Source organism: Empidonax traillii, unplaced genomic scaffold, assembly GCF_003031625.1.
Source record: "Empidonax traillii isolate 1590-97213 ecotype Southwest subspecies unplaced genomic scaffold, ASM303162v1 scaffold2349:size26579, whole genome shotgun sequence".
Lineage (NCBI taxonomy): Eukaryota > Metazoa > Chordata > Aves > Passeriformes > Tyrannidae > Empidonax > Empidonax traillii.
In genome coordinates this window covers 7,188-26,579 of record NW_020957542.1, presented here as the reverse complement: position 1 = coordinate 26,579, position 19,392 = coordinate 7,188, and the positions used below count along the sequence as shown (strand labels likewise).

General features: G+C 41.0%; 1 protein-coding gene across 1 annotated transcript; it reads right to left on the bottom strand.

The window, feature by feature from the left end:
- Positions 1-2,362: 2,362 nt before the first annotated feature.
- Positions 2,363-19,162, bottom strand: ZNF831 (zinc finger protein 831). The gene is made up of 6 exons (XM_027909748.1): positions 19,019-19,162; positions 7,086-11,343; positions 6,490-6,632; positions 4,687-4,856; positions 4,417-4,556; positions 2,363-4,121 (listed from the first exon to the last, which is right to left on the bottom strand). Exons 2-6 carry the CDS (start codon positions 11,310-11,312, stop codon positions 3,267-3,269), a joined length of 5,535 nt encoding a protein of 1,844 aa, XP_027765549.1. The 5' UTR covers positions 11,313-11,343; positions 19,019-19,162; the 3' UTR covers positions 2,363-3,266.
- Between the last annotated feature and the right edge of the window lie 230 nt (positions 19,163-19,392).

The following is a 19,392-nucleotide window of genomic DNA, read 5'->3' as shown; positions in this document are numbered from 1 at the left end:
ATATAATGGGGGTTTCAAAGCTAAAACAATGTATACACTCATGGCACAAGAATCCTTTTTGACTACTTTGGAAAGCACCCACAAATTTGTTCAAGTGAGTTCATCCCTTGTTTAACTGGCTCTTGTAGCTCCTCTAAACTCAAGCATGACGTAAATACAGAACATATTTAGTTGTCATGAGTAGCCAATAGGTACTTTGACTGTGAGAAAGAAAACCACTTTTTTATATTTAAGTACTTAAGAGGATGGCTTATAACCAAACAGTGGTAACATTACAGCTCCCTGGAAGACACAGTTATGTACTTCTACGTGACATTTATCCAGTTCCACCAGGCCACACTAAATGAGCTGTTAAAACCTCACAGTATTGTAAAGTCAAAAAAAAAAAAAAAAAACTGTTGACCTTTTCATCCATGTGACTCCCATGGAATGCTGATGGTAAATGAAAAATACAGGCCAGAAGTCTTAATCTGTGGCCATAATTCCACACAAATCCTTAAGGTAAAATTAATGGTTTAATAAGGCTACTTAACTACATGAAAATTATTATAATATAAACAGTGGTGAATGGGAACAAATTTGGTTGTGCAAATAAAACCTAGGGAGCACACAAACCCAGATATCCCTGTGTTTAGGTACCACTCCCTGTGTGTGTCAGGAGTGCTTGTACAGAAGCACTAAATGTTTTAGGCACTGTGTTTTGGGGAAGCTACAGACAAACAAGATTTCATGAATAAAAATAAGGGCTGGAAAGAAAGTCTGCTCCATCCCAAAATAAAATGATACTGTGTTGGGTTTGCACGGTAAAGTTTTGGTAATGGGGTGAGGCTGCAGGGGTGAGACACTGCTGGAAGCTTCCCCTGAGGAGCAAATTCCAGAGGCTCCAAGACAGACTTGTATTCAAGGTATATCTTTATGTTTGTTGGTGATCTCAGGGCTTCCTCTGGTTGGTTTGCACCCCTGAGTTGGAGTTTGCCAGGCAGATCAGTGAAGTATCAGTAATTAATAAGATCTAATATAAAAGTCTGGAACAATAAGAATTAATGGGTTCATATCTCAAGCGGCAAAATTTGAAACATCCATTTGAAACAGCCAGTGATCAACATTCCTTATTAATTTGCTTCCTTCCCTAGAAGGAGGAAAAAAGACGACATGCATTCATGTGCAAAGGAATTTCAGATTTGCTTATAGCAAAGCAAGGATCCTTCAGAACTGCTGCTGACTTGGCAGGATAAAGCAGCACAGCTTTTTCCCTCTGTGCCTGGTGCCCTCATGTGGTTTCGATGTTCAGCGACTTGCGAGTGAATTCATCACATCGCTGCGTAGCCGAGGCTTCTGCCGTGTAAAAGGTGGGGAACAGTTTGCCTCTTTGTCCTGGTGTGTTCTGGGAATACAGAAACTTCTGGAAAGCTGGAATGCACTGCGGCCAGTTGGATTTGGATGTGCAAACTCCCTGAATTCCCTAACTTAAACCAAGACCGTTTCTCACAGTGCACATGACTCAGACCTCACTCCTCCACGGGTTGCTGTGGCTCAGATTTGTGCTGCAGTCACTGCCTTCTTCAGTGATCCTGTTAAAATGCCCCCATAGACCTACTGGTACTTCTGAAAAACTAATGTAGGGCCAAATTTTCATACAGTATAGTGAGCTAAAATTTCCAGGATTACTTCTGTCAGGAAATGGAGTTTAAAGTTTGCTTTCTCAGCTAACTTGTCCCATTTTTCTTCCAGCTACAGCTTCAGCATGACAACGAAATTTCTATATTTCATGCTGTAAAATATATGCAGTATTAAGTGTTTCTTTGCACAGCACTTCTGAGTCTGCCATTTGAATATTTCTAAATTGCTGCTCTAGAAATTCCACTCTAAAACACAGCATTTAGCCACAAACATTATGCAAAAACACTTTTTACAGCAGATTCATTATATGTCCATATATTATAATAATTAGCTCTTGCACAAGCAAGAGGTAAATATAGTTGCTGTGGAGGCTGCTGGTGAAAACCAAACACTTTTTTGCCATCCATAGTACTACTAACTATGATACACAAGGGGTTTGAAGATGAAGATGGAAAATATCTGAAGCAGCTGAATATTTTGACATGTTTTTGCACCTGTGCATTCATTTTTCTCTGCCAGTATATTCTAGATTTCTTTGTGATGATGATTTGTAGAAGCTTTTACCTGTGCATGGCTAAAGTAAAAGCAACTCCAAATATCCTATGTAGGTTAATGCATTAAATCCTATATATGAGTCACAATAGAGGAACAGTAGAAATTTAAGTGTAGAATTTGACTGTAATGTAGAAGTCGAATGTTTTTTAGTGTTTATCAGTTTAATCAAGCAAGTGAATACACCTGGTCAAGTTGAAATATCTAATTATTTATTCACATAGAAACCAGTAAATTTTAGGGTCTGTAGCACAAAACCTTTTGTTAAAAAAAAAAAAAAAGAAAACCAGCTATGCCATATAGCTTCTTTACCCTCAATAAAAGAGCATCACTGCAGTTAAAATGACAATAAAAACGAAACATTCCAGATGACATCGGCTGGAGCACAGCGTGACAAATATAATGAGAAAATCCTTGTCAGAAATTTTACCACAAGGGAATATCAACATCTAACACCCATAGTCTCCACCTAGAATATTTGAGTAGATCTTGGCATAAAAGGCATGAAACACAAAGCAAAGCATGCTTGTGTCATTTCTCACACAGAAGCGTCGACATTTGTGCAACATGGAAAAAGGTCAGCATTTTTCCACACTCTTCCAATATCACAGATACTTAGGGAGCAGATCTTCCCCTCAACGCCACTGTGTCACTCCCAGTGCAGATGGCAGTGACTACAAGAAAAGAGGAGTGTATGGAAGAGAACACATCCATACCCTTCCAGGAAATCCCAGCTCGTACACCGAGGAAGCTGCTGTTGTTTTATTGTTAGAAGTAACCAAATACACTGCAGGCTTTGAGCAACACACCCACTGGGCAGCCAGCACTTGTGGGAATTCTGTGAGGGTGACAAGAACATCAGCAATGCTGGAAACCCGTCAGAAACGCAGGTTTACCTCTAGCATTTAAATGTGTGATGTCAGCCTCAAATAAGCTTCTTTAAAAAAAGTTCTAGTCCTTGAAAGAAAGGGCTCTTCCAAAGAGAATTCTGCCTCTTGCACAGAGGAATGGCTTTGCTGATGTTTAGGTGTTTCAGAAATATGAATCAGGCATCCCTGGCATTTCCTTCTGTCCCTGTGTGAGCAGCCTGTCTGCTATATCTCTATAACCAGCCTGTCCTCATCATCACTGCTCGTGTCATCGTACTCCACTCGCGTCTGCTTCCTCATCATCTCTAAACCTCTCTTTTTATATGTCTTGGAAGGTGCTGCAGAGTAACTCTTGAACTCGGGGGATCTGAGAGAAATGGGGGGCTTTTTAAAGGTAGTAGTAGCTGTTCCATGTGGCCTTCCATAGGGATTGGGCTGTAGGTGGGATCTGTTCCTGTCTGTGCTTCCGTGGAGGTCCAGGAGACTTTGTGACACATTTGCCCGCTCTGTGTATTCTCTGCTGGGTAACTGAGGCCTTGTGACTGACTCAGGAAGAGGCTCTGCTTTTGATCCAAATAAACGTGAACATCCAGGCTGGGAACTGGGAGCTGAGTGTTCTTCGGGAGGTGAATTTGTGTCTTCTTCAGCTGGAGTTTTCTCCCTTCCCGAGGCCCGGACCACCGGCTCTAACGTACCAAATATTTGCCTCTCTGGCTCTGCGCTCCGTGCGTTTTCCTGGCTTGTCTCCAGATGTAAGGAAAGAGGACCAGGAGCCTCTGGGTTTGTGCTGCAGGGTTGGTCACCCGCGCCTGCGTTCGTAAAACCAGAAGGGCAGGACCCAAAAGAAGCTGCCGCTGAGTCGCTCCGGAGGCTCGGCCGGGAATGCCCTGGCCCGGGTGGCTGGAGCACGAGGGGCTGTGACACCCAGCAGCAAATGGCCACATCCCTGCTGACCTGCTGCATGGATGTGGGAGCTGGGGAGGGGAAGGAATGAGCTGTCACAGCTATTTCCAGAGGAGCCGTGATGTTCTGGACACAGACGTTCGTTCCCGTGTGTTCCCTGATTTGCCCAGAAATGTCCTGTAGGAGTTAGGGGATGGGGGGGAAACTGAGATTTAAAATTTTCAATCCAGAGCAATTGATGCAAGTTTAGTTGTTCGTTTTAAAAAGCTGTTTCTAAGATTAGTAAGTTTTCATTGTATTTTAACTCCCAGTAATACCTTTAACACATTTTTAAACATTTTAAACAAAATCTGTGATATAAAGTAGTCTCAACTTGAACTTTAAACCAGCTAAATATAATTCAAGTTTCAATTACCAATATTTTTTTTTATTTTAATAAATATTAATACAGGAATTAAGGTACAATACCTACTTTTTTATCCATTTTGTCTTTATGTTTAACATGGTTTAGGTTTTCAGTGTGGGAAGATATTCCTGAGTTATTCTTTCCTTCTTTTTTCCTTCTGCAGAGTGGTTTATCTGAGGTGGAATTTTGCTGGTGTAGGTAACTTTCTGTTGAAAAGGAATTGAAGAAACTTTTACTTTTATTTTTATTCCCCCACATGCTAAAACTTACTATATTTCTCGTCGTAGCACTGAATTAAAACCAGGTTTAAAAAAAAAAAAAAATTAAAATACTTACCTTGCACCTTTGATTGAGGAGAATGGCACTTCTTATGCTTATGAAATCTGGGGGGCTGTGATGAATAGCCCTTTCTCAAAGCATCCAGGGCTCTGTTGGGAAAACAGGGCCTCTTGCTCAGGCGGCTCACTTTCAACTGGGCATATCCATGGATGTGCCTCCCTCTGTACCTGCAGTGGCAGAGGGTAAACAAATATGGGAGATGTAAAAGCTGCCACAGTAGAATAACATCACCTCATCACAGACATAAAATCTAACAGCAGTTTAACACTGTGAAGGAGATGTTTATGTCAACTCAAAAAAAAAAAAAATCAGAATTTTAGGTAAGAGACCCACAATTACTTTATTACTTTTTTTTCTTTGTAGGACTCAGTAAATCCTTGGCTTTCTAAGAGAAAAGGATTAAGGAATAACAGATCTTTTTTCCTATATCTGGAATTCTAAAACAATATACTTCATAAGGACTTTAATCATACAGGAATCACCTGAGGCTGTGTGGTTGTTGGCTTTTTTACTCTTCACTTCTTATGTGCCACCTATTCATCATCACTAAAGAACAGCAGAAGTGTTTCAGTTATTTAGAAAACTCACACTGAATAATCCAACTCTGCCTTGTTTTCTACTGTGGATAGATCTTTCAGTAACTCTGAGTGACTGAGACTAAATCAGCAGACTGTCACCACACTCAGAGCAAGATGTAAACCTAAAAGGTTATTCTGGTTATTTGGTGTATTAGAAAATTACACTGAATTTCTTCGTTAGCAGCTGGGCCAGTTAGCTACTTATATGCATGATCTGAGTTTTCAGGACCCTGTCCTTAACTGAATCCCTGTAATTATTTGATAGAGCCAAATAAATAAATTCTGAGGTCAGCAGAAAAAACAAACAAAAAAACCCAAACACCCCCAAAAAAACAAACCAGAAAAAAAGTCCTGGAGGAATATGACTAGGCTGGATGACATAGCCCTGAGTCTTCTATTTTTGTTCTCATGATCCTCAGTGGTGTTTGCTGAACTAGACACGGTGATTAAGTTACTGACACTGAATTTGTCCTCAAGGGAGTCACTCTGTCTGATTTTGGTGGTGAAATAGAATCAGAGGGATGTATGCACACAATATGTGTTTCTTATTGAAGCAATTCATCAGACATTCTGCTGCCCCACACTCCTGAAAGATTAGAGGCTAAATCCACTGGTCTGAACTCCCATTAGATACAGGGGAGCTTTGCTGATTGGGACAATGTGCCTTTGATAGTCTTATGCTCAAATTCTTCCTGCTTTTCATTTAAACCAAATGATCCTTTGAACTGCAGATGGTTTTGTTAGTTTGTGTTAAACTTGATATTTATTCTTCTGCGCTCTCCTGTGAATAGCAGTTCAGGATATGGATCTTCCCAGCACAAAAGGGCCTCGCACTGTGCTCTGAGCTGTAACCGGATTAAAAACGACAGGGTTTTGGTTCCCTTCAAGCAAAAGTAAATGCTGACAAGTTTGGCAGATAAGAATAATTTCTGAAGCATAGTGATACTCAACTGACCAGTCATCCTCTTTCTTTGGGATATGTCTGTTTGACTTAGAAAAGCCTGTTCCTGGTAATAAACAAAATATTGGTATTTTTTATGGTTTACCCTCGGGGAACTGCTGCAGTGTGAGAAGAGCTCTTTTTGAGAGATTTATCTTTCCCCCCTCCCAGTTTTGATATGGTTGAATTTTGGGGATGGCTTTTTATTTTCTGTGGACTTTTTACACCCATTTCAGCAAAATTATGGCTACATCTAGGGAAGCTGCAAACCATATTCCTTACCATTTGGGGGTGACTTTAATCTTTTTCTGTTTGTGGCTCCTCTTGAGTTTATTTGCTGAGAGTTTTTCCTTTTTGCAAACTACAGTTTTCTTCTTTTGTTCTGAAATATTTTTGAAAGCACCACCAGGAACTGCTGAGGTTAACTGTTGAGAATATTGGAAAAAAATTAAGTAAAAGAAAACTGTGAATTACATGGACCAAGAAGGTGGAAATCTGTGCTCTTTTTAAATAGCACTGAACAACATAGTAGTTAAATAGCACAAGTCTGAATTTTTCCTATTTTTTTCTGATCACTATAAAAAGTATACCCAAAAGGGAAAATAGCAGTTCACTCTTCTTGCTAGCCAGCATTCTTACCAAAATGGTCAAGTGAAAGACACTTAAATATTCACACAAAAGTATATCTTTCTCATGCATCAAATGAATATAAGATCTATCTTACAAAAATATAAATTGTTAATTCTGCATCAACAAAATCCTGTAAATTACCATAAATATACTTCTGATAATTATTTTGTTTTTCTAATGAGAGGGTGAGGAGGGGCTGTCAGCCAATAACACCCTCCTGAGAAGGCAACTAGGATTATTAATATTACCTCCTGCATCTGCTGTCCTTTAGAAAAGGATGAAACCAGTGTTTTTAAGCTTGTGTTTGTTAAGCCGTATGCCACAGTCCTGTTGATATTTTTCATTTTGAAGATGGAGATGTCGTATTTGGACAGGCTGCATTCCCTGCTGGATCTCCTGTCACAGGAGTGCAGGGAGGAGTAGGCAGAGTCTGCATTCCCCTTCTGCTCAGTGGGCAGGGGGAGGCTCCTGCTTAAACAGCACCAGGTGAGTCGGGGCTCAGCACTGAGGGAGGGGAAAGTGCCCTTTGTGCCTGACACCGCTAAACTGCCAGAGGAGCAGGTCCTGATATTGTGGGGGAGCACTGGGAATTCCTTACAGTGCGTGGTGACAGCGTGGCAATAAAAAGTGCCAAAAGAGCGGCAAAGGTAAGTGGGGTTGTCTGTTGAGCTCTGAGGATGCTGCAGCGTGTCCTGCAGTGTTGGTGAAATATCCTTGAGGGTGCAGGGGCTTTCCCCTCTGTCCCATCCCACAACTGCTGGCTCTGCCCCCTTGCTAGAAGGTAATGTCTTTATCAAAGAGTCACTTCCCGAGCAAAGATGATGTAAAACCTTTCTTTCATCTTTGATGTCAGCTGAAATGAAAAAGCCACTTGTATACACAGAAGTAAAGCATATTTTCTTCTTTGGAGTCTGTGTAGAGCAGGTGGTTACACTCATCCACTTCTCTTCTGTTTGCCTTTGATAATTTAGTTTATTTTTGTTCTGCTTGTCTTTCCAATCATCTCTTGCCATATCCTGCGGCCTGAAGTTTGGGTTATAAAAAGTATCATCTGCTGTGGTTAAGGTATTTGTTGTTTCTGAGTTGACTGGTGAACAAAATCCTGGAGTTTTCCAGTTTGTGTGTACGTTCCATCGAAGCTCTCCTGTGCCAGCCTTTTGTCTCACTTCAAACTGTAAAGGGGACCAAACCACATCACTGGGATGAGAATGGAGGGATCCACTGCTGGAAGAGCAGGAGGGGGGGGCTAGGGTGCCTATCTCAGATGTGCAAGGTGTAATCTGCTCAGATCTAGGCAAAAGTGACAAATCTGAGGCTCTCTTGGCCTGTGGCAATTTAAGGATATATTTTGGAGAGAAGGCATTTTGTTGTGGGACTGGAGTTGAATGACCAGATTGCAGATGGTGAATATTAGAAGATACATCCACAACATTGTCCTTGAAAAGTGGTACTTTTGCTCCTGTTTTCACAAGACATGTTTTGTCATCTTTATCTGTTGCACTGTGCAAGGCAAAAGAGTTGCAATCACTTCCCCTTAATTCAGGCCTTAAAAATCCCACCAGTGAAGTTTTTGAGATACCAGTTGGATTTGAAAGGAGGTCAACATCACTGCAATTGAGAGCTTTTGTGGGGAGTTTGATTGTTTTTATATATTCCACATTTTCAGTACCTCCAGTGGATTCATTAATTCCTGTGCTCAGGTTTTGCTCCTCTGCTTTAGTGGAGAATGTCACTGGAGCTGTGGAAAGACAGGGAGTGCCAGAGCAATGGGCTCTCTCTGCTTCACTTACTGCACTGGTTTCGCTACGGGCAGTAGGGCAGGACATTGAAATCACATTTTGTGTCTTCTCCACTTCGAATTTCAGCTTTTTTCTTTCTGATGGTAAATTCTGGGATTTCCCTGCAGTCTCTTTGCTGTTGCAATGGACCCACAGGCCGTGCTGGCCAGTTTCCTTGGTCCTGCGAAGGCTTCCATAATTGTGGGTAGTGCTTTTAGAATCTAATTCAAATGTACTGGATTCTTTCCCAGGGCTCGGTTTTTCCCAGTTGCTACTCTCTACTGGCAAGGAGTCATCATTCCTTCTGTGACAGCTGGGCTGACGCTCAGGATTTTGAAGCCTGAGCTCACAACTGCTTGGAGCTCGCCCTGTGCTGCTGCGGGCTGTGCACTTCCCTGGGTCACTGCCACCGGGGTCTTGGGAAGTTTTGCTCCTTACAGTTCGTGCACAGGCATTTGTGGAATGTGATGTCTCCATTAGGTAGGACACACTGTCTGCAGTTTCCTCAGAGGACACATTCTGCAGAACACGATTACCATCAGTACAGGTTCCTGATTTATCTGTGTTTGAAGCTGCTGTCACAAGGGAGGAACGACTGTCACTTACAGAGCTCTTGCCATCTCTTTCCTCTGCAATTTCAGTGCTGCTGGCTGATTCCTTTGAGTCAGGAGTGAAGCATGTAATATCTGTAATCTTATCCCCCCTTTGTTTCATTTTCTTGGCGTTTTGACTGCTTTTCATTTTTTGGTAGATTTTCTTAAATGTTTCATCTCCATACATTTGCCATTTTTCTTGAGAGAACATCTTTAACTTCCTTTGATTGTTTTTCTTATTTTTAGCACTGATTACTTCTCCAGCCCCAAGCTTTTTACTCCCTTGCAACTCCTCTGAAGGAGGAGGATGATCAACCACATTACTTAGCGGCAAATCATCCACGGCTGTTTGTCTGACTAGAGCTCGGGGATGGCTATTAGGGAAATCCACTGAATTTGCAGCAAGATTGTTGCTAGGCAGCAAACCAGCAGTGCCTGTGTTTACAGACTGCTTAGTAAGAGAAAGTGGTTTTGAGCAACCTGGTTTGTCCTGTGCCATCCTTGCTCCCTCCACAAACGGCAAGGAGTTGCTCCGAGTGACAGGCACAGCGTCGATGGTTGTGGAGAACTGGGTGGGAACTGAATGGAAAAACACTGGCTTGCACTTCTCCACGGGTGTAAAGGTAGACTTTGCTGAACAAAGGGCGAGATTCTTTTTCCTATTTACATCACACGTTCTGATATCAAAATGGAAAGAGTCTTTGTACGTGTAAGGCATTGGCAGGTCAATGCTTCCCTGTTTGGAAAGGACAGTTTTCCTGGGCCTGACATTGTCTAACTGGGTATCATCCACCACGCTTTTGTTATGAGAAATAAGTTTAGAAATGTGTTCTTCCAGCCTCTTTTTCTCTAGCATGGAGGCTGCAGCTTTCTCAGCTGCCTCTGGCCTTGCACCGCTTCCGGAGGCACACCTGGGGCTGCTGAAGGCAGTTTCATTTTCCAGCTCCGTGCTGTGCTCACAGAGGCTGTGCAGGGGGCTGGGTGATGCCATCTGTTGTTCTGTGCTGTCAGAGCGGGACAGATACCCCGAGTCAGTGCTCTCACACTTCTTCAGCTTGCAGTCCAATGGCTTGTAATCCCACTGCTTCTCCGAGGAGGTTGCTTGCTGCCTTTGCAGCTGAATATGCTTGTTGGCAGTTGGAGTTCTTTGCTCCTGCATTTTCTTCCTCTGACAAGGACCATTTGGCAAAGCTCCTGGAGATGATAAACTGCGAGGTTCTCTTTCAGGAACCCCCTGGTTAGACTTTGAACTGAAGGACTGATTCGTTGTTTCTTGATTTTCTGAAAAAACTGGTGAAGTGCTTGTTGCTGGCAGTGAAAGCTCATGAAGTTTCTTAGTGTCTGGTCCAGCACTGGTCTCTGAACTCGGCTGTTTCATCTGCATCCCCTTGTCCTCACCGGTGCTGCTCAGTGGTTTGCTGCCTTGGGCTGAGGTGGTGCTCTCTGCTGATCTCCCATTTTGCTCTGATACCCCACTGGTGTCAGAGTCTGAGGGCAGCCTGGTGTTGTTGACGTGTGTTTGGGTTCTCCTGTGTTTGTACAAGTTGCTCTGAGTTTTAAATGCGATGCCACAGGTGGTGCACGGAAAGGGCCTCTCTCCTGTGTGGGAGCGAATGTGCTTCTCAAGGACACTTGGCTTCAAACAATCTCGTCCACAGTGTTTGCAGATGTATTTCCCAGCTTTTTTGGATTTTCCTGGGCTTCCAATAGATGCACTTACACAAGAACTGGGTGATGATAAAACTGGTAAGGTGCTGACTATGTTCAACGTTAGACTTTGCCCAAGTTGTTTCTGAAAAACCGACCGAGGCTGATCTGGGCTTTCCGGAGGGACGAGAGGGTTGAGGATGAGGGGGATGTTGGTGCTGTCGAGATGGACGCAGCTCCTGGCGGTCACCAACTGCCCGTGTGGCTGGAAGCATCCTGCCTGGACAGGCTGGTACAGCGGGATGGTGAGGGCTTTGAGGTACAGGGGCTGGGACAGCGCCGGTTCCCGGGGCAGCACAGCGCCCTGGCCGGGATCTGAGGAACCTTGCGAGGGCTGCAGAGAAGGGGCTGGAACTGGGGGTGCAGCTGTGAAACCAGGAGCCTTCTGTGCCTCCATGCCAAGGGCTCTCTGCCATGTGCTCAGGTACCTGCGAGGAGGGGGAACAGGACAAGGAGGAGTTTTCCTTCAGGCAGCAAATAATATACAAACGTTCAACTGCTGGACTAGGAAAGCCAGCAGTTAGGAATATCACAAATCTTACATACAGGCATTATACAGACAGCAATTACTTCATTTTTCAATTAAATTGATTTATTTTTCATTTCTTATCAAGGAATTAAAGTGTAAAGAACATTGAACACTGGGCTTAAAACCACTCTTACAATCTACAATAAGTACCCAAAGCATTAGAAATAAACCTGAGTCTGAGATTTGCAAATGGAGGCTCTAAGCACACAAGAAATAATACAATTTTAATTTCCTGGAACCATATTCTCGCTATATATTGTATCATGGTTTTATACTTAATTAACATGAATAATTGTTAATATAGAAGCAGGACAATTGAGGTTAGAGGGGATCTCAGGAGGTCTTAAGTCCAAAGACATGCTCAGAGCAGAGTCAGCACTGAGGTCAGATGAGGTTGTCAGGGTGTTACCCTGCCTGGTTTTGAGATCTTCTGAGGATAAAAACTGCACAGGTTCTTTGGGCAACTGTTCCAAACACAGGACAGTAAACATGGCTTCATATTATCTGTGTTTACCCAAATTTAAGGGAGATGAAGCCAAAGATATTGCAGCAAGTGTTGTAAAATGGGAATATGTGAACAAAAGTACACTGATGTCCTGTTTTACAAGTGAGATTTACATAAATATGCACAAAGTGGAATATCATAGGAAAATAGTGGGATAAATTAAAGCTGGCTTTTTTTGTGTAGCCCAAATTAATTTTGTCTAATAAATGGAGATACTATGGTATGCTGCTTATTTTTAGATGCTTTTAATGCCAGATGAAAACATTTTCTAGACACAGGTTTTGAAAAAAGTGAGCCTATTCTTATGAAATCTGTCCAAATATGTGCAGGGTTGGTGTTGGTCCAGGCTAGTTCTTATTTCAACAAAAAATTGTATTGTCTTTTTTTTCTTTCCTTAGAAACAGAGGAGTAAACTGTCAAAATAATCAAGTTGAAAATTATCTTTGGAGGAGCTGATAGGGGCATGAGCATAACCCCTTGTAATTACAGTCAGGGTGAAAATCAGGTGATCTGTGAATGTTTATTTCTTACTCAGCTTTACTCACAGATCTGTATCCATTTACTGCTATGAATAATGGACTGTTCTTGTGCAAACAGTCATAAAAAAACCCATTTGGAATAACACAATCAGTGGCTAAATTTGAAATCTGCAATTTGTTGCTTTACTGTGCAATCTATAGTGGCGTTCCTGTAACTTTCTTGGAACATTTTAATAGGTAATCATGGCAGGGAAACAGGAAAAGGATTATTTAAAAACATTGTTTGAAATCTGTGCTGGTTCCATCCCAGAAAACAACCTGTAAAATGAACTGGTGTGTGCACTGCAGAGTGTTAGATTTTTTGCTTTCTCCTTTCCCATTAATAAGTCAAGATTAGTTACCACACATGGCCTTTTCTTGTCCACTTCAGAGATTTCTCCATGGAATAATCACTTAAGTGGCTTTTTACTATAGGTAATGACTGTATTGATGGAAGAATGTTAAAAGAATATGCTTGTTAAAGAAATTAAGTTATTATCCATATTGTGCAGTGTGGTAAACACTACAGGAAAAAAAATGTGGATTTCTCTGATTTGCAAAGTGATGTTATCGACATTTCCAGTCCATTTAAGGTTGTTCTTAAGTTATACAGGCACTTTTAAGTTTAAACACAGCAAGTGATAAGCCATGAGCCCATGATACTCACAGACTAAACATGCAGTAGTTTTTCCAAAGATGTGGGGAAAAAAGAAGTTGAGGGGAAAAAAAATGTGCTGCAGAGTCCAGACTCCAAGAAATGAAACCTAAATACCCTGCAGCCAGAACATCCAACAAGTACCCCATCAGATAAAACAAGTCACAGTGGCTGTGCTGCTCCCCTCCTTCCCCTGGAGAGAAGTGTGGAAATACATTTCCACATATTTTACATTTCCTCCCAGTCAGCTCCAGTGTCTCAAACTATTTCTCTCCCTGAATATCCCCGTGGGCACACAAAGCTGATGGGCCCTTCAAGGCCAGCCTGAGTCAGCAGGACTCCCCACGGCCAGATGTTTTTCATATGAATCCTGTGGTTCCCAAAGTACCAGAGACTCTCTGGAATTTCACTTAGTAAGTTTCTGGGGCCCAAAACTCAGTGTAATTCTGAGAATCATTTCAGTGCTCTGCTGTGGCCCACAAAGAAAATACCTAAGTGGTGGCAGAAAATTTAAGGGGAAGTTTTAAATAATGCTGAACAAGTAAAGTAATGGTGATACACAAGGTGATTACCAGTAAGAATGTGATAACACCTTTCCACCAGCTGTGGTAGTTTCCTGCTTTTCACAGAAAACAAACAGACTTTCTTCCTAAGTGAAACTGCCGTGACTCGTGTTCTGCTGGGGCAAATATGATCAGACTTTTCACATCTGTTGTTTATATACCAAAAAAAAAAAAAAAAAAAAGCCACTGTATTTCTCTGTACATTGACAAAAATAGCTCATCTCAAACTAATTCTGCCCCAAGGCTGATTCTGGGTAGTCCTTGCCTAAAAAGTAGAAAAACTTCCTTTGTTGATTATCCCCCCAGCTCTGTTCCTGAGCATCCACCTCATGTTCCCAGCTGTTTGTAGCCTGTGGCATTGAACAACCAGCATAAGAACTTGATCCGGATTAGATAAGGAAAAGTTTTCCAATAAACAGAACTAAATGCAGGATTCGGCCAGTCCAAAATTATCTAAATTGATTTCCTAAGCTATCAAAACTGGTCACTAAAATTCCATTTAAATACAATTATTTTGTTCCTAATTTGAATTCTAACTTCAGGTACACACCATAGATAGTCCTGTGGAACACTGAAAAGTCAAGAAGTTTCAGATAAAAAATCATTGTAGCAGCAAATGTCTTATTCACTTTATAAGTATAAAGTATTTTAATAAGGAAGGTATAAAACCTCATTTTAAATCCAGTGTGTTCCTTTCTTATAGAATCTTTCTTGAGTTCCAAATACATTTTATAAAACTTGTTTGATTTTGTCAGCACTGTTATAATAATCTTGGACTACACAAGTGAAAGATTTTTGTCTTCTGCTTGTCACATGTAAGTGCTCTGTCAGCTGCCCTTCATTATTAATTAAATCAATAAATAAACATGTAACTACTTCTTTCCAGAACTTCCATATAATCAGTCTCCAAGCAGATGAAAAGCTCAGTTGCTCAGTCCCCACCCTTGTCCACAGGTATAACCTGGAGACATGACAGAGGTTATTTTTGTAACCCCACAGAAGCAGGTTTTCAATATTCTGAACATACACAATATACTCGGTTATACTACAAGTCTTTGCCTCTTTTTAAAAAGCTTTTGGTGATCCCTACCTTAAATAAACCAGAGAGCAAACAAAAGAGGAATCCTCTTTAGCCTGGAAATAATTTGAGCTCACGTACCTTTGATTGAGCCAGGCATTTCAGCAAAAAAGCCTCATTTCTGTCAATACTTGATGCAAGCTGAGAGAAACGAGGACAAAGACTTGAAACAGATTAGAAGTAGGAAGTTGGGTGGTTTTCTTTTTTTTTTTTTTCCTACATTGGTGTCACAGTGACAACCTTCAGAAAACAGGAAGAGCTGAAACAGAAGAAAATGAAGTGGGGTTTCGATCTCTCCGTGTCCTTTATCACTATCTATGTAGGAACCTCTACACAGAATCTTCAAAACATGGGGATTTTGTGCACTGCATTCAGTTGTACCATTCCATGAAATACCCTGACACAATGATAGGCTTTTTTTCTTTATACCCCTAAAGGCAATTTGCTTGTAACGAGGTGGGAAAACGCTTCAGAAATGTTAAAAGTCTTTAGGTCCTGCTCAACAAACCTCCCTAAAATTTGTGGAAAGCTGCAGGGAAAACAGGATAGGGGACAGCCAACAGCAGTGAAAAGATCATTTTAAAAGATTAGGGTTTGTTTGTGGGTTGAGTTCATGAAGAGTCCTCAGGTGACACAGTTCAGCAGCACTGAGGGGTCCTGCTCTTCTTCATCCAAACACTTGTTAAATTACGCACTGGGATGGCTACGCCCTCCACTGCTGGGAGACTGAGTGAATACCAAAGTGGAATATAAATTCCCAGTAATGTGACAAAATTGGGATATCCAGCCTGTAAAATTTCCTTAGGAACACCATATTTTGGAAGATGTAGCCTTTAATCTTCCTGCAATGAACTTCTGCCCAATTCAAACACTGCAGCCTGTAAACTGGATAGTGATGGAACTGTAAAGTTCTGATTGTCCAATATCCCCTTCAGTGTAAGCTCTTTCTTTTATTAATTCTGGTGAGAGACTTATGCTGGAGGCCCCAGTGGATTTTCATTCCACGCAGCTTTATTGATCCTGGAGAGTTTTTCCTGTTGTTGGAATTGCTTCCCATTTGTTTCTGTAGCCCTGATTTAGTAGGCCTCTAGTTTTGGAGGTGGAGAAATATTTCTGTCTTGTTCTTCCTGTCTTTCTTGCCTGTCATCTAGTTATTCAGGGGGCAGAAAAGCTCTTAACAAGGCCTGGTATTGTTGCTCAAAATCCTTCTTGTATCTACCATAGCCTGAAATGCTCCCAGTAATTGGGAATGGCACTGCAAATGCTTAAAATCAGTGAATCTAGAAAATACTTGACATTCTGAACTGCTTTACAATGACTCATGCTTCTGCTCTACAGACTGTCTGTCCAGATGGAGAGAACTACATGCAGCAACTAGTTTCAGCTCTGCTGGGAGATACTTTCCTAAAGGAATGTGTTCTCACCTCTGAGTGAGATCTTCTGGAGGATTACTGGATGCTACAGTCAACAAACCAACGGGGAAAAAGATGCACATCTTATAATAGAACACTGGCATGAATCAAATCAGACAAACAGATGATTCTGGGCATTTTACATAACCAGTCAAAATTAGTTTCTCTTCAGTTTGATCACATATCTGCAGCCCATTATATTTTAATCCACTTTGAGACTGACTATTATTAAGTTAAGGTGAATTTACTTAAAAGGGAGACTTATTTTAAACATTACTAATTATTCCAGAAGTATGCTGGAACTAGGAACAAATTCAAAACATGTATAAGCCTTCAAAACTCATTGTTTAGACCATTCAGTGACATATCCAATTCAGAATGCTAAAGCTGCAAACTTCTTATCCTGAGAGGCTTAAAGAGGCAATAATTAATTAAAGCAAGTTACAGCTGAAGCAAGTGCCTGTGTGGATATTTGCCACTATCTCACAGGTTTCAGGGCTTAGCAGAACCTTTTGAAGCTTGATCTAAAATCTCTAAATCTTGAATAAGTGACTCTGGAATCAGGCTGGCTCCACAGCATCCTGTGATTCTTCCCATTTATAGGGATGAACAGGTTGCTGTAATGGCTGGAAGGAATTTGACCTGTGCACAGATACAGAGGACCATTATTACACTGCATTAACTCTGTCTGAAATGAAGTTAAATTTTTAATCATGCTATTTCTCCTAAGATGGAATCTCTGTTCAATATTAATTATACTCCTTTAACTTCAAAACATTGTCCTGCTCAGAGAAACTTCTCAGTTGTCTCAATGTACAGCAAAACATCTATTTTAACTGTGTATTAATAATAAAGATCAGCCACTGCCAGGCACTGCCCAGGAGGGAGTATGTGAGGCTACACTTCTCTCTCATTTCATGTCCTAAGCAGGACTTGGGGAGATAAACCCACATCCCACTGTTACGCATTTCTGGGTCTCAGGTATCTGTGGAAAAGGCACCATCCCAGGTGTTTTAATCCCTGCAAAGGTACAGAGTTCTGCCAGAGGGCTGATCAGGTGAAATCAGCAAGGAGCAGCTTCCTGTGCTAGTCAGAGAATAAGATTTCGAAGATCCTACAACTACACGTTTGAGAGAACTTTTCGAACTGAAACAAAAGCATCTTTTAGGATTGTTAATTATTCATTTTTCTTCTGAGGACAGTGATGCTGAGACCAGCACACAGTATCCTCCTGTCAGCAGAAGACACAGACACTGGGATTTTCATTCCCCCCACTGCTGGCTGTCAAAAGGTGCCAGTGCTTATGAACTCCCTTTGACTAGACAAAACTTCCACTTAAATATCAGTATCATAAAGTAATATGATTTCAGGGTCTGAAATAAATGTTGTGCAGGTGCTGTAAGCACCCCTTCTCTGATGGAAACAAAGTGTTTGTGATTGTACCCCAATTCTGGCACTTTCAAGCCAAATGGCACCGACACATTTCCTGATGAGCCCAGAAATTACCATTCACCTTGTTTTATTTAAAACCTGTTTCTGCCTTTGCTCTTTTCTCAGTTTGACTTCATATCTTGAAATGTCTCATAACAGAAGTACTAACTTCACCTTTTCACTTGTTCTTCTGGGATGTTTCTGATCTCACCACACTGCCAGTTCCACCTGCAGCCTGCTGGGACCTTTGGACAAAGTTGGGAACCTCAGTTCCCTGCAGAATTGGGCTGAAAATGTTTAATTCCCTCATCTTGTCCAACCTTTATAGTCTTTCAGTGGTGACATTTCAAATTCTGACTTTGGGAAATCTTGCTGGTTAGTAAGAAGTTCCTTGTTCTGAAGTTTTGCCTCATGTGTTATAAAAGTATAAAGCAACTATAAAACCTGCTGCCTGAACTTTGAAATTCTTGTACCATAACCTGAGGACAAATATTTTTTAAAACTGAACTTCCACAATTGTGTAATATCAGCAAAATTGGCTGGGCTTTTTTTTTTAAACTATTATTTTTGTAGACACTGTACCAGAATACAACATTAAAACCTTTTAAGAAGAATGGGATCTGTAATAACTTCTCTTCATCCTAGAATAACAGCTGGTTTGAACATTATTATGCCGTTTTCTATATTTTTTTATTCTCCTTTTCTTGAAGGTCCATAAATGAAAATATTCAAAAGGCTTAAATCAGTAAGAACATTTTTACCTAAATTATATTTTAGTGTGGAAGTAAACATTGCATTGGCTTTTTTGATCTCTCATGCAATTTCTATCAGAGAATATTTCCTGGTCTACTTCTTATACTGCTACTTTTCTCAGCTCCAGTCATAAGAAAAGCTTTCTAGTTTATTATATGTCTTTATTTTACATTTACATCACTTATTTCTAAAAAGAAACATATCTAAAACATCTGTTGGTTTTGCAACACTGTTGGTGGCTTCACAATGAGGAAAAAAGTAGACTTTTTAATGCTTGAAAACCTCAAAGGATTTTTGATTGTTTCATCCTATCATCAAATTTGCTCCTGTGCATTTCCCACGTTAGGAAAGAGTTAACAACCTCCAGCCAGCAGACTGCAATCAACAGGTTGTTCTAACAGAAAAATAATAACCCTAATCCATCTTTTAAAGTTTAGGAGCTTGGACTAAATGATGAAAAAATACTGATTAAAGCCCTCTTAAAAGCTGAAGTGGGGCCAGAACTGAAATGCTTTGTGTTTTAGGAAAAAAAAATCTTTCTCGTTGCTAAGTGAAAGAACCATCACATTAAAAAAAAATTAGAACTTTAAAATTTCTGCCTTACCATCTCGAATTTAATTATCTGTCCACATAAAACAAGAACAAAACACTTTGCTAACCTTTAGGTGGCCAATTCACAGGCAGGTGGAGAGGTTCAGGTCCCTGGAATAGCGTTGAAACAAAAGAAGCATCCTGTTTTCTTTTTTCAGTGTCTCTCTCTTCTCTCTCTCTTTTTTTTTTTCCTCTCTCTCTTTTTTTTTTTTTTTTTTTTAAAGCGTTTGAAAACTGAAAGGTGGGTGGTGGGGTGTGTGCAAAGAGAGGAGGGGGTGAAGTCAGCCCACGCTGGTGTAGGAAGAGTTTTAATGGCCGATGCTGGTAATATGGTTTGCCTGCTACAGTGTCTGCACTACTGCAGCTCTGTGTGTGGGCGTAAAGAAATGACACGACTGGGTTTCAAACCATTACACTGAAGATTTGCAAACAGTTAAAAAAA

Coding starts and splice junctions, on each gene's coding strand:
- ZNF831 (XM_027909748.1), bottom strand. CDS start 11,312: ATGGAGGCACAGAAGGCTCCTGGTTTCACAGCTGCACCCCCAGTTCCA. Junction 4,557..4,686: donor TCCTCAATCAAAGGTGCAAG/GTAAGTATTTTA, acceptor CCTTTTCAACAG/AAAGTTACCTACACCAGCAA. Junction 4,122..4,416: donor AAGACAAAATGGATAAAAAA/GTAGGTATTGTA, acceptor TAACTCCTACAG/GACATTTCTGGGCAAATCAG.